This window comes from Passer domesticus, chromosome 2 (genome assembly GCF_036417665.1).
Source record: "Passer domesticus isolate bPasDom1 chromosome 2, bPasDom1.hap1, whole genome shotgun sequence".
NCBI classification, from domain to species: domain Eukaryota; kingdom Metazoa; phylum Chordata; class Aves; order Passeriformes; family Passeridae; genus Passer; species Passer domesticus.
In genome coordinates, this window is record NC_087475.1 from 87,194,374 (window position 1) to 87,210,718 (window position 16,345).

Here is a 16,345-nt window from a genome sequence, read left to right on the forward strand (position 1 = left end):
GCTCAAACACTCCAGAACAACCCATGGCCATGGCCCTGAGAGATAAAAGTGTGTGCACACCATCCCTTCCCTGTAAACAGTATCCTTGGGACTGGGGACTCCATTTCTTGGTAAGGAAATCCCCAAAACAGCATCTGCCAAAAGCTGGGAGTATCACTACTTGCTTTTTGCTGAAAGAGATTTAACTGGATTTACTAAGATAAGATTTGCTGGTTGTAATAGAAACAAGATGTCTTTGTGGTTTAATAACTGCACCATGCCATTCAATAGCACACAAGCAGAACAGTTGATTTAAACTTCATGGACATTTTGGACTCCACTGAATCCTGCATTAACTTGGAAAAGCTGACAGTGATTGCTTTCTTGCAGAAGATGCTGGGATTTTTCCTGAACTCCCTCCCTTAGAAAGTCAGTATGAAGTCAGGAAGAATCAGGTCCAGCAACTAAAAATGTCATTTTGCATTTTCTGCTGGCACAAAGCAATTCCCCCTGTGAAATTGAGTTACTTTTGCTGAAATGGACAATTGAGAGAAAGAACATAGAGAAATGCTTTTGAGAAAGAGGTTTCTCGAAACTTCAGCAGCAAACAGGGCAGGTGTGAGCTCATATTCTTTTTTGAATGGTGATTTTGTGGTCAAGGCAGCTGAGTAGGTCTGATCAAACAATCCTACCAGACAGGGGCATCATGAGTCTGCCACTGCTCAGCATGCATTCTGTCTGGCACCCAAACTGCTGGCAAAATTCCCTTTATCTGCTGCAGAGGCAGCAAAACAACGACCACTTCTATGTCTTGTTAAGCCACAGGACTTTGCTGGCACATGGGACTCACTTCCAGCCTCCCACACCAGAAAGAGCCCTGGTTCAACATTCTATGCCAATTGCTTTAAGGATCTCCTCCTACCCAAAGAGTTCTATGATCCTAAGAAATTGCAGAGCTGGGTAGCTGGAAAAAGTTTGAATTCACTCTGTGTTTCAGCAAGGATGGGTTTGAACTAGGTGAGCATGACACCTTGCAGATGAGGTTCAGAAAGCTTTCTTAGAAAGACCTCATGCTCCATAGAGCAAGGCAGCAAGAGGATAATACCTGCCTGAACACCAAGGGCTGCAAGTGAGATGAAAAGCAGAAAAGCAGATGGAGAAAGGGCTCTGAGATGCTCAGCAGAACACATGCAATCTTTGTCCCTCTATAAAGGGATCCAACCCTCTGTCCTTAGGCATGGGAATGAAATAATGTGTGTGACCTGACTGCAAATCAGCAAGGGGGTCTCAAATACATCCCTACCTTTTAGTCCCAGAAAAAGTTGTTTAGAAAGTCTCAGCTATCTCCTGTGTGCTGTATAAATGGGATGTGCATGGTGTGTTCATGTTGGCCCCCACAGTGACACCAAACCATGGTCAGCCCTGTCTTCAGAAGGCAGCTGTGCACAAAGCCTATTTTCCTTCCAGCAGACAAGGGGAATAAACTAAAACACACACAGAGCTTGGCACAAATCCAGTGTCCAGGCAGAGCTGGAGTGGAAGACACAAAGGCAGAGCAAAGGGAAATGAGGTCTCCTCCCACAAGGAGCCCAGTGGGATGCTGGGGGGCTCAGCCCCTCTGGCCACACAACAAGAGTCAGTTCAGCTCCATCTCTCCCTTCACACAAAGCCTTTTGTGTACCCCCCTCCAGACTGCCCTCGCCCAGACAGACACAGCACTGTCTTGTGGAAGGCCAGCTGATTTTCTGGGCTGTCAGCAGGGGTGAAGACAATGATGGCAGCTCAGGCAAGCCTACAACACTCAAATGCCATCAAGTCACATGTGGAAAAGCACAGGCTCGGCAGAGAGAGCTGCTGCTCCCCATAGGGAAGGAAGGAAACCCAGGTGTGGGAGATGCTGGGATACTGCCACTCCCCAACCACAATGATCGCTGCTACCTGGGACTCCCTGTGCTTCATGGCAGCCAGAGAGCTGCTCTCATGGGCAACTCCAAGCAGACAGCCATAACAAGACATACAAATTCCCCATAGTGCCCTCAGGTCCTGATGTGTATCCTTTGGGCTGGCACTGAGGACAGCAGAAGAGGGACTGGCGATGCTGGGGACAGGCAATGTCATCCCCAGCCTCCTGCCTTCATGACAGACACAGCAGCATGGAGGAGAGGCAGAGGACATGGTTTTTGCACAGAAGAGGAAGGATAGGTACAACCACCCTCTTCCCCTAAGATGCCAAAACCACCTCACCTACCCAAAGCTGATCTTCTTTCCCCTTTCCAAATGGACCACCAAGAGTATTCTAGTGGAAGGTATCCCTGCCCTTGGCAGGAGGGTTGGAACTAGATCTTTAAGGTCCCTTCCAATTCAAACCATTCTGTGATTCAGAGATAACACTCTGCCTTGCTGGACCCACCAGCCTTACAGAAGTGCACAACACCAACCCAGCTGCAAACCATCTCCCTGGTTTATGCATGGGGAAACTGAGTCGCAGAAAAGCCTCCTTTGCTCCTGTACCTCACTGGATGCAGAAAAGCTTGGACCTGAGTGCAGCAGGCACTCTAGAGGTTCACAATATCAGGTCTGAGTAAATAAATGCCGTTGAGGAGAGGAGACGTTGACTGGGGCTTGGCAGCCTTGGTGAAGAGTGCACTGTGCGTTTTTAGGAACGCCTGAGAGCAGAGATGGTAGAAAGCAGTGCTGAGGGGCAAGGGGATGGGTGCACTTACTTTGGGTCGCTTCCACTGGATGCCCTGAATCCTTGACTTGTAGAAGAGCGAGTCGTCGTTGGCAGGGAAAAGTGGGTCCTCGAAGAGCTGCTTCCGCCGCTGGCACTCCTTCTTCAGAGAGGCGTAGCGCTGGTTCTCGTACGGCTTCACCGAGGAAAACATCCTTCCCCACCGCCTCTGGAGGACAGGCAGAGCAGCAGTGAGACGGGGCACTGTCTGCCCAGGGACACTCAGTCCTCCTCTGCCACTCTTGGGTGGCAGCACCAAGACATGGTGGCTGAAGACAACCACCTATGAGCCCAAGTGTACTTTGTTGATCCCCCAGGGCTGGGACTCCCAGTTATCCCCCAGGCCGGCCAAATGACACCAAACCAAGCATAGCAGTAAATAATAACTGGTGCCCTGCTTCTCAACAAATTTGTAACTCATCTGCGGAAAACACAGCCCTCAGAGGTAAAGGAGGAAAATACACGCCCTGCAAGATGGGTGTGCACAGCTGTGGGGGCTGAGCCCTACCCAGAGCACCCCCACTATGGAGCCTCAACTCACAAAACTGTGCATTTCATGATTTTGTCAGTGACACCAATTTCTCAGCAGACTTTATCAGACCAGGTTTTAATTTAAAAAAAGGTCTCCTGGCAGAGAACTGCGTGTTTCTGGATTAATTATTCTTTGCTGACAAGCAGGGCAGAGATGTGAATTTAGCAATCCAGACAACAGCAGGAAACCACTGCTCAAATGCCCCCCAGAGAGAGATCAGCACCTCTCCATCACTGCTCCACCACGCCAGCCTTTTGGTCACTGGGTGCCAACCCCTTTGCTCAGGCATGAGGAAAAGGGGTGCTCTGCATAGCTCCCCACTGCCTAATGACAGACTTCTTCCAGAACTCCTTCCATAAAATTTCTCTGTATTTATTTATAACAGTTTATTGTATTTATATTTATGTACAATCCTTATCTCTCCCCAAATGGGATGTCCTTTTTCAAAAGCTGGCCATTAGCGACCTCAGTCTGGAAATATCTAGTGTGGTTTCCTAAAGAAACGGGAATGTGTGTGCTACATAACCATGGAAGCATGGAATCATTCAGGTCAGAAAGGACCTCTAAGGTCACCTCTGCCAATTGTTAACCCAGCAGTACCAAGCCCACCACTAAAGCATGCTCCTAAGTGACATAAGCCCAGCTTTAGTCTCCAACATGGTAAAACTAAAGGTGCCCCATCCCGTGGGTGGATGCATCCAGCAAGCTGATCTCTCATCCCTCCTAGTGAGACATACAGAAACCATATGCTTGCTGTGGCGTCACAACACGTGGTAGGATAATGAAGTTGCGATAATGGCTAATCGGAAGCAGCTAATTTGCAAACACCCCAAATCCCAAGGATCATATGATCACTTATGGTTGGCACCAATTTAAGCAGCAGTGTGACATCCCTTGTTAATGAACCACTAGGATTAGCAGAAGGAAAGTAGGTGTCTGAGAGCTAAACTAATGCCCATTCTGATGCTCCAGGAGCACGGCCCACCCAGCCAGCCTTCTCTCCTCTGGGAGAGACAAAAACACTTCACTAATGGAAAGCTGAAGGGCTAAGCACAGGTTTTAATTGACAACATTTATCAGCTTGATTAGCAGCACAAGTGCTTATCACTCAGAGCTCAAGTGAACCCAAAATAATCCCCTTGCTGGCTGCTCCACAGGTCTGTGCTACTGAGGAGGAATTGCAAAAGCAGCTTGTGGGGATTTTCTGCCTCCCATCAGTACCAGATGCTTTGTAGCATCCCAGATGACACAGAGGTCCAAGTGGATCACCTGCCCTCAGAAAAGCCTTAAAAATAAATGGCCTGATATAAACCCCCAAATAATACACTGAATTTACCCCTTGTGGAAAGGCTGACAGCCTCATTGAGTAGTCAGGGAATGCACCCAGTAGCCCAATCCATCCTGCTAAGAGGGCCAGGGAAGGCACTGGCCTTCAGATCTCCAGGAGAGAAAGGGGTGAAAAATAAGGGAAATTTACCCAGGGAGGTCATGGGGACATCCTGTAACTGAACAAGCTGCTTTTGGGTGACAATGAGGCCAAGACTTTCACAGTGATAGCACTCATTGCTACAGAGACACGAGGAAAGCAGCAGTGCTGGGAAAGGATGGCTGGGAACTGCCTTCTGTAGGAATACAACAGGCTGAGAGAGGAGGAAGATGCTGTTAGCTGACATGCAAGATGAATTGCTTGGACTGGTGCATGAACTGGGCTGAGAGACACAAGAGGATATTTCCATGGGAGGCTTTGCAGAAAGAGCCAGCGAGATTAGGAAGGGAGCCTGGAAGAGAGGGGAGGAGGGAGGTCTGGTGCTTGTCTAAAAGCAATGTTCAAGTTAAAGGCAGGAGTTTTGGGTTTGATGTAGGAGATGCTGGATGCTTCTCTGCAGCCTGTACAGTGGCCAAGGGCTGCCACTTGGCTGCTCATTCATAAAATTACTGCTACACACCCTGCAGCTTGGAGCTGTGCTTTCCAGTGATCCCTGCAACACTGACTTTCACAAGACAGTGCAATGTCCATCCCTATGAGAACAGGATGGCAGTCATCTCAGCCAAGGAGTTCCAGCCTTTCTGATGCCCAGATTTGCCTGAAATTTGCCCTGCTGTCCCACCCTACAGTGACTGTCACCTTGCCAGCCATCTGTCCTCACTGCAGGGCTACTCTCACATGACAGCCTGTAGATGGATTTGAATTACAAAGAAAATGCCAAGCAGAAGGGGAAGGGACACTGTTCAGGATCATTTAGAAAAACAAACAAATAATTAAAAAAACACCTTGCAAAATAATTAAAAGGAAGGGGCAGAGGGAATGTTCTTAGGGCAGTGTTAAAATTCATTACCCTTTCTAATTTGCAGCATTTCATGCTTACCAGGCTGAACTTCATCTCTGCCACATTAAAATGCCCAAAGGCTGTCTAATTACTCTTTGCCTTCTTGGACTAAGCTCAGATGCTCCAGGAGCGTAAGAACTGGGTGTTTTCATGCCTGATTTGAATTAACAACTCTACACTTGCATATGCATGTGTTTGCCTTTGAGCAGGGAGGGGAATCTGCACTCACTCCTCTTAACATGAATTTTTATAAACAGTGGTCTGATCCCAACCTCAGTCCTGCCATGAAGGAGTTAAACAAAAAACCATTTTGTTGGAAGACTGAGCCAGAGTTATGACTCAGGGATGTTATGGACTCCCCTTTTCACCTCCAGCATCATCCAGGTGCTCCAGCTCCTGCCAGCTGGTGACAGTCATGGCTCTAAGAACTGCCACAGGGAGAAGGACTGAAAGCCTTTGCATTGGCCAGGACCAAATTCCAGCTGAAAGACTCTTCCCTCCTCCCCTCCAAACATCTCCCTCTCCTTGCCTTCCAGCTCAGAGGCTTCTCGGGTGGCTGGCATGGGCTCACCAAGCTTGTGTTATGCAAGGCTGCAGCCTGTCCAGGAGCAAAGCCTCCTTGCTTGTAGATCCTACAGCTGCCTCCAGGCCAGACAAAACACTTTGTTCCAAAGGACAGGATCTGCTGCCCTTCAGCTCCATTCCCACTAAACAGGAGAGGGCTTCGATATCACATTGCAAAAGCACAGGATCAGCCATAGAGAAGATGAAGCAGGAACCAGGCATGTGGTTGCACAACCCTCAACCAGGTGCAATGTTATGGGGCTCAGTATGGGGTGTTCAGAGGAGCAGGCAGGCTTTTTATAAATATGTTATTTAAATAATTTTTTACAGCCTCCTTGGGTGTTTCTATTGACAGACATGTGGCAACACCAGGGTTATCCTCTCACCTACCAACACAAAAGTCCAGCTCAGCAGAGGAAACCCTGTTGATGCAAGGAGAGCTTTACACACTGTTTCTCCAGGGCCCGGGAAGAAGAAGAAGAAGCAGCTGAATTGCCACTCACTGTTTACACTGAACATAAGATAAGCACTCCACACCTCTTGGCCAACAACTCTATGCCAGCCATGAACAAAAAAGCCTCAAGTCCTTTTAGAATCATAGAATGGTTTGGGTTGGAAGGGACCTTCAACATCCTCTAGTTCCAACCCTCCTCACACAGCTCCTCTGGGCAACCTGAGACAGTGCCTGTGCCATTCCCAAAGCCCTTTCCCGCTCCCAGCGGCGCATGCACCCTAGTTTTGCTTTGGACTCCAAAAAGCATGGCCCAGAGCCAGCAGCACAGTGCAGCATCCTGCATTAAAAATGTCCACAAGGAAGGGAAGCCGAAACCGCACTGATGGAAATTAGAAAACAAGACATCATTTCTTCTCAAATTGACTGTGGTTAACCAGGGAAGCTAATTCCCATGGGAAGTTACAGGTAGCTCGTGTCCAGATGTTTTTGAGCACAGTTGGACATCTTTACAGAGCAGCTGTTTTAGCCAAAATGCAAATTACTGAACATTTACAGTGGTTACTTGCTGAAACAAAACTGTTGAAGGACAAAGCACTCAATGTCCCCTCCTGGACTTTATATCTTTTCTTCATCAGGTCATATCTCCATTCTCATTTAAAGGCTAAAGGTGAAATTATGCTCTTAATTATGCTTATATCAAGCTCTGATTTTAATCAGTGATTTGCTACAGCACAGGTGGCATCCAAATCAGGACACCTTAACACGGCACCTTTCAGCCTGAGGGTTAATTTTGCATGAGCAACCACAGGGACTAGCTGCTCCCTCTCAGAAACTCAGAGCAGTAGATTTAGCCCTAAAAAACATCCTGATGGGGCTAAGGGCTATTTGTTCTAAGTGAGTAAACCCTCTGGCTTTGTGCAAGCATGTAAGTAGAGCAAATGTTCCCTGATGAACATCCTCCTCCTCCCGGCAGCAGGAAAAAGCATCCCTCTGCAGAGATCCTGGTCCCTTCTGCAAAGCACTCCAAGACCTGCAAAGGAATTTGCTGTCTAACAGCTGGCTATTACTGAAAATAAACTCAAAAAAAATGCCCTTTTGACTAGGGCATGTAGTGACAGGACAACCTGGAATGGCTTTAAACTGAAAGGGAGTAGGTTTAGATTTGATATCAGGAAGGAAGTCTTCAATGTGAAGATGGTGAGGCACTGGCACACATTGCCCAGAGAAGCTGAGGCTGCCCAATCCCTGGAATTGGTCAAGGCCAGACTGGATGGGGCTCTGAGCACCCTGCTCTAGTGGAAGGTGTCCCTGCCCATGGCAGGGGTTTGGAACTGGAAGGTCTTTAAGGTACTTCCAACCCAAACCATTCTATGGTTGTTTGAATCAAGAGCAAGCCTTTATTAAAAACTGCATTTGCACCCGGGCCAGGGAAAAGGCAGGGTCACACATCCTGGCAGAAAGCTGCTGCAAGTGACTCCATATCACCAAAACATGCCTGGCTGTCAGCATCTGCACAAAATCAACTGGAGATAAGATGTCACATGTGGAGGCCGTTTCCGGCAATGCACAATAATCTTTATCATACTTGCTTTATTTCCTCTGAATTTTTTTCCACCAGAACAGCACTCCTCTATTGCTTAACAGCAAGATGACAGCATAGGGAGAGACATAGCCAGTCAGCAGGTCTGCATGCATGTGCAGGATTGGAATATTTTCTTCTTGGGAAGGCCAGGGTTAACAGGGGGGTCTGAGCATCCTTGAATACCCATCTCCTTTAGGAGCCAGCGGGGTGTGCTGACCAGGAGCTCCCTTTCTGCTTGGATGACTCACACTGGGACAGAGGCCTTTGGCTGGGGAGTTCCTCATTCCTTGCAGCTATGAGTCACCGTTTGCAAACACAGTCAGATGCTGGATGCAGGAGAAGAGGCAGCCCCACACTGGGAACACTCTCATAACCCTGTGCTGGCTCCAGCTCTGCCTGGCCAGAGCTCTGCACACAAATGGGGCTTGTGGCACCAGCCAGACCGGCCCTTCCCTCAGCACAGGCTCTAAGATCAGATGGGACCAGGACACATGTCTGAAAGCATCCTGACACGGGAAGGAGTAACAAGCTCAAAGCAAAGCTGGTGCCAGCCTCTCCTACTGGATCAGAAAACGCAGGAGGCTGGAGGGATGCAGGAATAGCAGGGAGAAGAACGAAACAACAGCAAAAGGTGGTGGCAGAGAGACAGACCCAAAAGTAGTGGAAAAAGCAAGGCAGTAACATGCCACCAGGCAGCCTGAGGGAAAGCAAAGATGTGCTGAATATATTCACCACTCAGGTCCAGCTCACCCCAATCCACTCATGATTTGGGAAGAACCAAGTTTTGGGTTGCTTCCACATGCTGTTTGGTTCCTCACCCAGCATTACTGATTGTGTGAAGGCATGCTTCCCAGGCCACAGCAGGGTTAAAAACCCTTGGAGATCACCAGGAGTTGCAAGACAAGTAACAAAACGTGAATTAAGAGGCATTGCCAATGCCATGTCCCTGGAGACAGCCATGACTTCACTGACCCCTCACGCCTCAGCACACCTTGACCCTGGTTAATAATTGTAAGGAGCAGCACCAGGCCAGCAACACCAAAGCACTCCCAAGCTCACTCAGCAGCCCATGCAGCTTCCAAAAAAACACCTTTGTGCGGGAGAAGGCAGGAACCTTCTCCAGCACATGACACTGCTCACGCAGAGCAGGTTTTCAGGCACTGGAAAAATACAACCTAGGAAGAGCAGACTCACACATACAGAATTTAGCCACCTGCACTGATGGTCATCCAGACACATGGCCCCTGCTTAGCCCAGGAGGCTGTCACCCCACACGAGGATCATGCTGAACACAAACCACACACCCCCATGAGGTTACAGAGATGCTGTGCCCTTCTCAGCATCCATTTTGATCACCAGAAGAGGAGGGAAGAGGATGCTATCTTTGCAGGTTTGGACTGATAACGTGTTTTTATTATTTATTCAGCATTTCTAATTGAACAGCTAGATCTGCTCCTTTTAAATCCAGTCACACTGACTCCACTGGGAACCTTGCACCACATCAATACACTCATACTGGTTTTCTTGCCAGCTGGGCAAAAAATTATGGTCTAAAGCCAGTATCTTTGTGAGGTGGAAAGAGGGAAGGACTAGGACGGAAGAGTAACAGGGCATTGCCTGATGTAGCCATGTGAGCCTTTTTCTTGGGCATTATGGATGACAGAGATGTTTATTTAAGAGGTTGAGGAACTGGAAAATCCACTCAGAAAACTCATCATTAGTGCAGCTAAAATGCAGCATGTCCTCCATGCAAATGCTCTGCCTTCAATAGCTGCCGCAGCCTCTGGGATGATTAAAGCAATTGAACTTCAAACTGCGCATTCGGGACAGGCAGAAGAGATAACGGGGCTGCAGCTACTCTGTAGGAGAGTGAGGAGAGGCAGCTGGATCCTTCAAGATCATCCCTCCCATGCTAGCTGTGATGTTTGTCCTTCTGGCTGATCCAGGGCATCCTGCCTGCAGCTTCAGCCTTGACCACTTCATGGCACACCCTATCTCCGTCTGGGAGTGTTCAAGGAGAGGATGGATGGGGTGTGTGGGATGTGTCCTTGCTCATGGCAGAGTACTGGAATGAGATGATCTTCAAGGACCCTTCCAACCCAAACCATTCTGTGACTCCATAACAACACCATCCCCAAGGCAAGAAACCCCAAGGGTTTCTTCTCTCCCCATCACCTTCACACCTTGCTGCAGGCAGAGCCCAAAATTCCATCCCCACAGAGGCCCAGAGGTACAACCAAGTCCTTCAGGTCTCCTCTTGAGAGCTCCTGGCCATTCCCAGAAATGCATCTCTTGACCTGCTCCACTTCAAGCAGGATAGGAACATCTCCTGCAATTCCAGATGACGGGGGCACCTCAAATGCTTCTGACAATAGGCTCCACACCACAGGTTTCACCCCAGTCCTACAGCTGCTGGCCTCAAGTCAGGTCTCAAACCTCTGTCAAGACTCCCAGCTTTTGCTAGTAAACCATTTTATGATTTTCTCTTTGCCTGACCCAAACCTGAATAATAGCACCAAGGCACTCTGTGAAAAGTCCAAGAAGGCACAAAGTCACTTCAGGCTTGGGTCCTCCCTGCTCAGTTTTCTCTTTGATAGACCCTTAACCCCCTTGCCAGTCACTTCCTGAAACCCACATCCTATAAATTCCAAAGTCACAACAGCAAATATCAGACCACACCTGGGTACTGACTGATAAGAACATTCTCCTTGTCTGTAAAATTTTCAGGATCGCCCAGCAAAATCTGCTGGTTTTAAATTTAATTTTGCCTCCTTTTCCCTCTCTATCTTAACTGAATTTTTCTTTCTGTGACTCTTCTAAAGCATCATGAGCACAAAAGTGACATTTAAAGGCTTGCAGCAGCTGAGAGTGCTACTGCTTTTGAACAGGTCTCAGGTAGATTGGACCACCTCAAACATGTGAGATTTATTAGAAATCCTTGTTATTGGATCCACTCAGTTCTTACAAGCTGAAAGGTCTGAATGTAAGTTCCCCCGTCTTAATCTGAGCTCTTCAAACTGTTTCTGCCTTGGATGCTGCAACTCTCCCAACCTCCAGCCAGATTTTCCCCGCATTATTCCTTCATTTCAGCAGTGCTGCCCTTCTCTAAGCACAGAGGTAAGAGCTTGCCATACAACCCTTGGAGCAGAAAGGCTGCTGCTTTCTCCTGGCAGGGACTGGACATAAGCTTTCCCCCTCCTTCAGGGAGTTGGATACAGGTCAGGATGCTGGTCACTGCATTCACTCAGTGTTCCAGATCACAGAGTAATGGAATGGTTTGGGTGGGAAGGGATCTTAAAGGTCATGAAGTCCAACACCTTCTGCCATGGACAGGTACACCTCTCACTTTCCAGATGAGGATTCCTCCTCTTAGGAAGACCTATTGCTTTGCTGCAGGCCAGCAAGGCTGCTCCTTGCAAGCAATGGTTTGCTCCTGCTACCACGGCTGGCAGCCAGATCCACCACACTGCTCTCACGCAAACAAAAATGCCCACCACTGCTCTGAGGTCTGTCTGGATTCTCTGCACAGCCTGGCTTGTCTTCAGGAGGAGGCTCAGAGCATGTTCCTAACCCATGCTGAGCAGCAAGCAGGCGAGCATGGGCTGAGCACAGCGCTCTGGGATCAGGACTAAGCCCCCTCCTCCTCTCCCAGACATTACCCCACCACAAGCCCTTGCTCTGCATCTCTTTAGACTGATGTTGCAGCAACTCTGAGCTGGAGCAGTGAGTCTCGGAGCATGCAAGAGATGTGTCAGAACCCAGGACATTCCTCTGGGTGCCCTGGATGGCTCAAAATCCCAGCAGGGGCTCGGAGACCCTGCCAGGAAGCCAAAGACACTTGGGATTTCGATCTTAACCCATGGAGCAAATTACCAACCTTGTATGAAGAATTACAAGTCACAAAAGTTTAAGTAGCATAAGTTCACTGGGTGGAAAGTGGAATTTTGAAGATTTTTACTATAGGGGTCTAGGGGGCAAGATGGAGGGATTTGGGTGTTGTCCTGTTCTTCCCCCTTCTTCCTAGCCTCCATCTTCTTGGTGATGGTGGCATTTTGGAATTGGTGTAAAGTAGAAAGTCACTGTCTAACGTAGGCAATGGGTATTGGAACATAACTGTAAATATTGAATACGTAGTTTGTAGTAAAAAAGACAACACCAGCCCCGTAGGAGGGCAGTGTGCCTCGGACTGATCTGCTGAACACACCTCAGCAGGCCAGAAAAAAAATATTTTAGGTAAGAAATAATAAACAACCTTGAGAACGAGAGCCGAAGACTTCTGACTCCTTCTTCGATAGCTGGGTTGGGGAAAAGAGACTTTTAACACACCTTGGAATCATCTTGACCATAGGAGATCCAGAGAGAGATGTACCCTGTGACACAGGGAGGAGTTTAAGTCCCCTGCACAGGACAGGACCCTGACACAGCTCCGTGTTAGATGCAATAAATCACCACTCTCCTGCTCCTGCATGAAGACCCGCCAGGATCCAAAGGCAACACTTGCTGGGCAGGCAGCCAGCAGCCACCATCCCCATCCTGCACTCATGCAACAGTGGTAGTCTGGCTCTGAAAAGGTAGAGTTTGCAGCTGCAGCTTTTATCAAATCAAGGCTTCCCTTTGCTCAGCAGAGAAATCACCTCCCTTAATCACCCCTAAGCAATTCTCACAGTATTTACATATGCTCAGACAACTGGTAGGACCAGCTCTTCAAGGATTTGGGAGCAACAAGCCTGCAAACATTTCATAGGAAGCTTTTGATTACCAGGGTGTGCCTCAGAAAAAATAAAGCAAATGAACCCCAAACTCAGAGAGGCAAACAGACATGCATCCTTCATCTCTGTACAGGACTGGAGGAAATGGTGGAACAGCCCAGGAGGGCTGTGAAGGGATGGAGTCAACCAAAGCCACCTGAATCCTGCACCACGGAGTCAGGGGAGCTCAAACCATTGGAAACATGATGAAAACTAGGATGGAGGGTGCTCGCTGCAAGGGAGGGATGCCTTTTGTCACCCAGAGAAATCACTGTAAGGATTATTTGGAGATATAACAAAAACCTCCAGCAACAAGCACAAAAACACAGTGCATCATGGTTTAAGGGACGGCAATGCAGGAGCAGAGCTGGAGCTTTCCCCTTTTCACCAGGAGCTCATACAGACCTGCTGCTGCCTGTCACGCTGAGCTACATAGGGAGCAATATTTTGGGTACCTTTCCTGATGGTAAAAGCATGACCCTGCCCTGGTCTGACACAGCCTTGTTTGATAGCTGTGTCTAGGTCACAGGATAAACCTCGAAGGAATCAGCCAGGGCTGCAGTCTCCCTCACGTAAGGATGAGCTGCAGCGAGTCAAGGAGAACATTTCATAGAGTCATGGAACCACACAATGGTTTGGGTTGGAAAAGACCTCACAGATGATCCAGCTCCAACCTCTCTGCCATGAGACATCTTTCACTAGATCAGGCTGCTCAAAGCCCCATCAAACCTGGCCTTGAACACTGCTGAGGATGGGGCACATGTTGCCCACAGCTTTTCTGGGCAACATGTGCCAGTGCCTCAGCATTCTCACAGGAAAGAATTTCTTCCTACCATCTAATCTAAACCTGCCCTCCCTCAGTTTGAAGCCATTCCCCCTTGTCCTATCCCCCCATGCCCTTGTAAAAAGCCTCAGCTCTCTTGCAGCTCCTTTATGTTCTGGAATGTGCTCTAAGGTCTCATTGAACCCTTCTCTTCTCCAGGCTGAAGAATTCCAACTCCCTCAGCCTCTTTTCATAGTGGAGGTGCTCCAGCCCTCTGACTGTCCTCATGGCCTCTGCTGGTGTCTTTCCAACACATCTGTCTCCTGCTGGAGGCTGTGATAAGCTGGGAAAGTCCCTGCATGGTACGGAGAAGGAGCCCTCTCCCACAAATCATTTCAGAGCTTCACATTAAGGTTTCCAGACTCCCAGAATGGGGCAGACTTAAGGTGGTTGGGATGCTTTATAGTCCCCTCTCCCTTTAACCTTCGTTCCCAATGGTTGGAAGTCACAGGACAGGAAGGAACATCTGATGCTCAGATGGATGGTGGAATGACTAAAACTGGTCATTTCTGCACAAGGGCAAACCAAGGGGCGGGGAGAGCTATTCTCTGCCAGAAGAGTATTTTAAGGCAAAATGCATCAAAGTGTTATTGAACTGGGACACAAAAGCTGCAGGCAGGGGCTTAGGAGCTCAGTCCAGCCCCTCTGAAGGGCTGGACCAGGCCCAAAGGAGCCAGGCTCTGACCTAGATGCTGCAAACCCCGCGGGCTCCCAGCACGGCTTTGCAGGGGTATCATCTGTCACATCTCCAGTCCAGGAAGATCCCCAAAGCATGAGGATCTGCAATATTGGCTGAAAAACCAATGCATCATGCAGAAAAGCAAAAACTGTTACGTCTCCTTGCCCACAGTGTGGAGCGGAAAGGATTTTTTCCCAAAGAGGGTGAAAAACTCAATGGCAACCATTCCTATTTCCCTCCACAACCTCAAGAAGTCACCCCTATGTTAAAGAGGTGCCTCCTACAGTGCAAGCGAATTTAGCAGGAATAAGCTATGGCTGAAAATTCTCCATGGTGTGAAAGGGAGAGCTCGGAGCAGGTAAAGGGTTAATGCAGCCAGACAAATGCTCGACTGGTGAAAAACGTAGCTTCTATGAAGCTACGGGTTTGTGTCCATTTTCTGCAGTGCCCAGAGCCTGGCCCTTTCTCCCTGGGTAATCAACTGGAAGCGAGCAGAGCGGAGCCATCACCGCCCCCATTCCCCACCTGTGGCACTGCCCGCAGGGCTGGGAGATGCAGGAGCACCATCTGCCCTGGAGCAGGTCAGCACAAGCCACTGCCACAGCTCTGTGCCCCCCAGCCCCTCAGAAGAGCAGGTGAAGGTGAAAGCATGAAGACATAAGCAAGTAAATGGTGCCCAAGTGTGCCCTGCACAGCACGAGCAGAGGACAAAAAACACCTCTGGGTGAGCTGAGGAGGCTTCTCTGTGGACCGGGTTTCACCTCTGGACATCTGCAGAGAAAGGACAACTCTGGAGATTAGTGAGGAGGAAGAGAGAGAGCGCCTGATCCCAGCCTTCAAGCACAACTGCATCCTTCTCCTTCTCTCTGCATTAACCTGATGCTGCCCTGCTTGGAGAAAGCATTAGGTGAAGAATCTTGGCATCTCTGGACAGCCAAAAATATCCAATAATTAATGCACAAGTGTGAGCAGAGTTAGAGGATGCACCTGTTCTTCGTATTGTCATACCCCAGCACGAATACTGTCTAAATTCCTCTTGGGATCAGAGCCAAAGCCTTTTTTAAAGCATGGATGCTTTGTTATTAATCTGCGCAGCAACCAGGAAAGGGAGAGATGGATTCATTTTTTTGAGGCATAATCAAAAAGAAAAAATTATCTCAGCTGGGTATCATCTGCTTCATAGCTGGTCTGGTCCCACACCAGGAAGATGGTGAGACCTGCTTGGCTAACACAGCCCTTCCCAAAGGAGACACCAGGACAGGGTGTCTGGACCACAGAGTCCTGGCCTCCCACACTGACAGATGCTCAGACCTCCTTATATCACAGCCAAGCACCTTGCAAGAGAGGTGATGTGCTCTAATTCACACTCTCCCACTCTCCTCTGATGTGACACAGTTGCAGAGCCTCTAGACAAACCTCCTAAGCTAAACTGAATGAATTCACACTGCAGCACCAACACTGCCCTCAGTTTAAATCGCTTTTCTGCCTGCCTGGAGCTCACCCTTTGGATATATTTGGAGTCAGCAAGCACATCCTCTCCCTGCCTTTGTTTCTCTGGGCTTGGCTTTTATAGCCTCATATAATAGCTCTCCATCCCTCTGAGCAGCTTCAGAGCCCTTTTCCCTGCACCTGCTCCAGGCTGAGTTAATCCCTCTCAAGCACCAGATCGAAGAGCCTGGTCCTTCCACATTAACTCTTCCCTACCCATGTCCCACAAACACCCTTTGCCTGTTTCCTTTCACCTTTTTGCAATGCTCCCGGGGGCATCCGGGACCAAAGCAGCCCTGAACCCCCAGTCTCAGCTATCCCAATATGATTCAATCTCTAAACATAGCACAAAGTCCAGACACAGTGCTCCCCACTGTCCAGGCTGGTATACAACTTAGGGGACAGCCCCATAGCCTGAAACCCCTTCTCGAGGTCAGC

General features: G+C 48.8%; 1 protein-coding gene across 1 annotated transcript in view; it reads right to left on the bottom strand.

The window, feature by feature from the left end:
• The window catches only part of CAPN5 (calpain 5), a 53,069-nt gene that overhangs the window by 34,026 nt on the left and 2,698 nt on the right, over positions 1-16,345 (bottom strand). The window contains exon 2 of the mRNA XM_064409799.1: positions 2,703-2,879. Coding sequence (XP_064265869.1) covers positions 2,703-2,864 — 162 coding nt within the window. The 5' untranslated portion in view covers positions 2,865-2,879. The remainder of the gene's footprint in view (positions 1-2,702; positions 2,880-16,345) is intronic.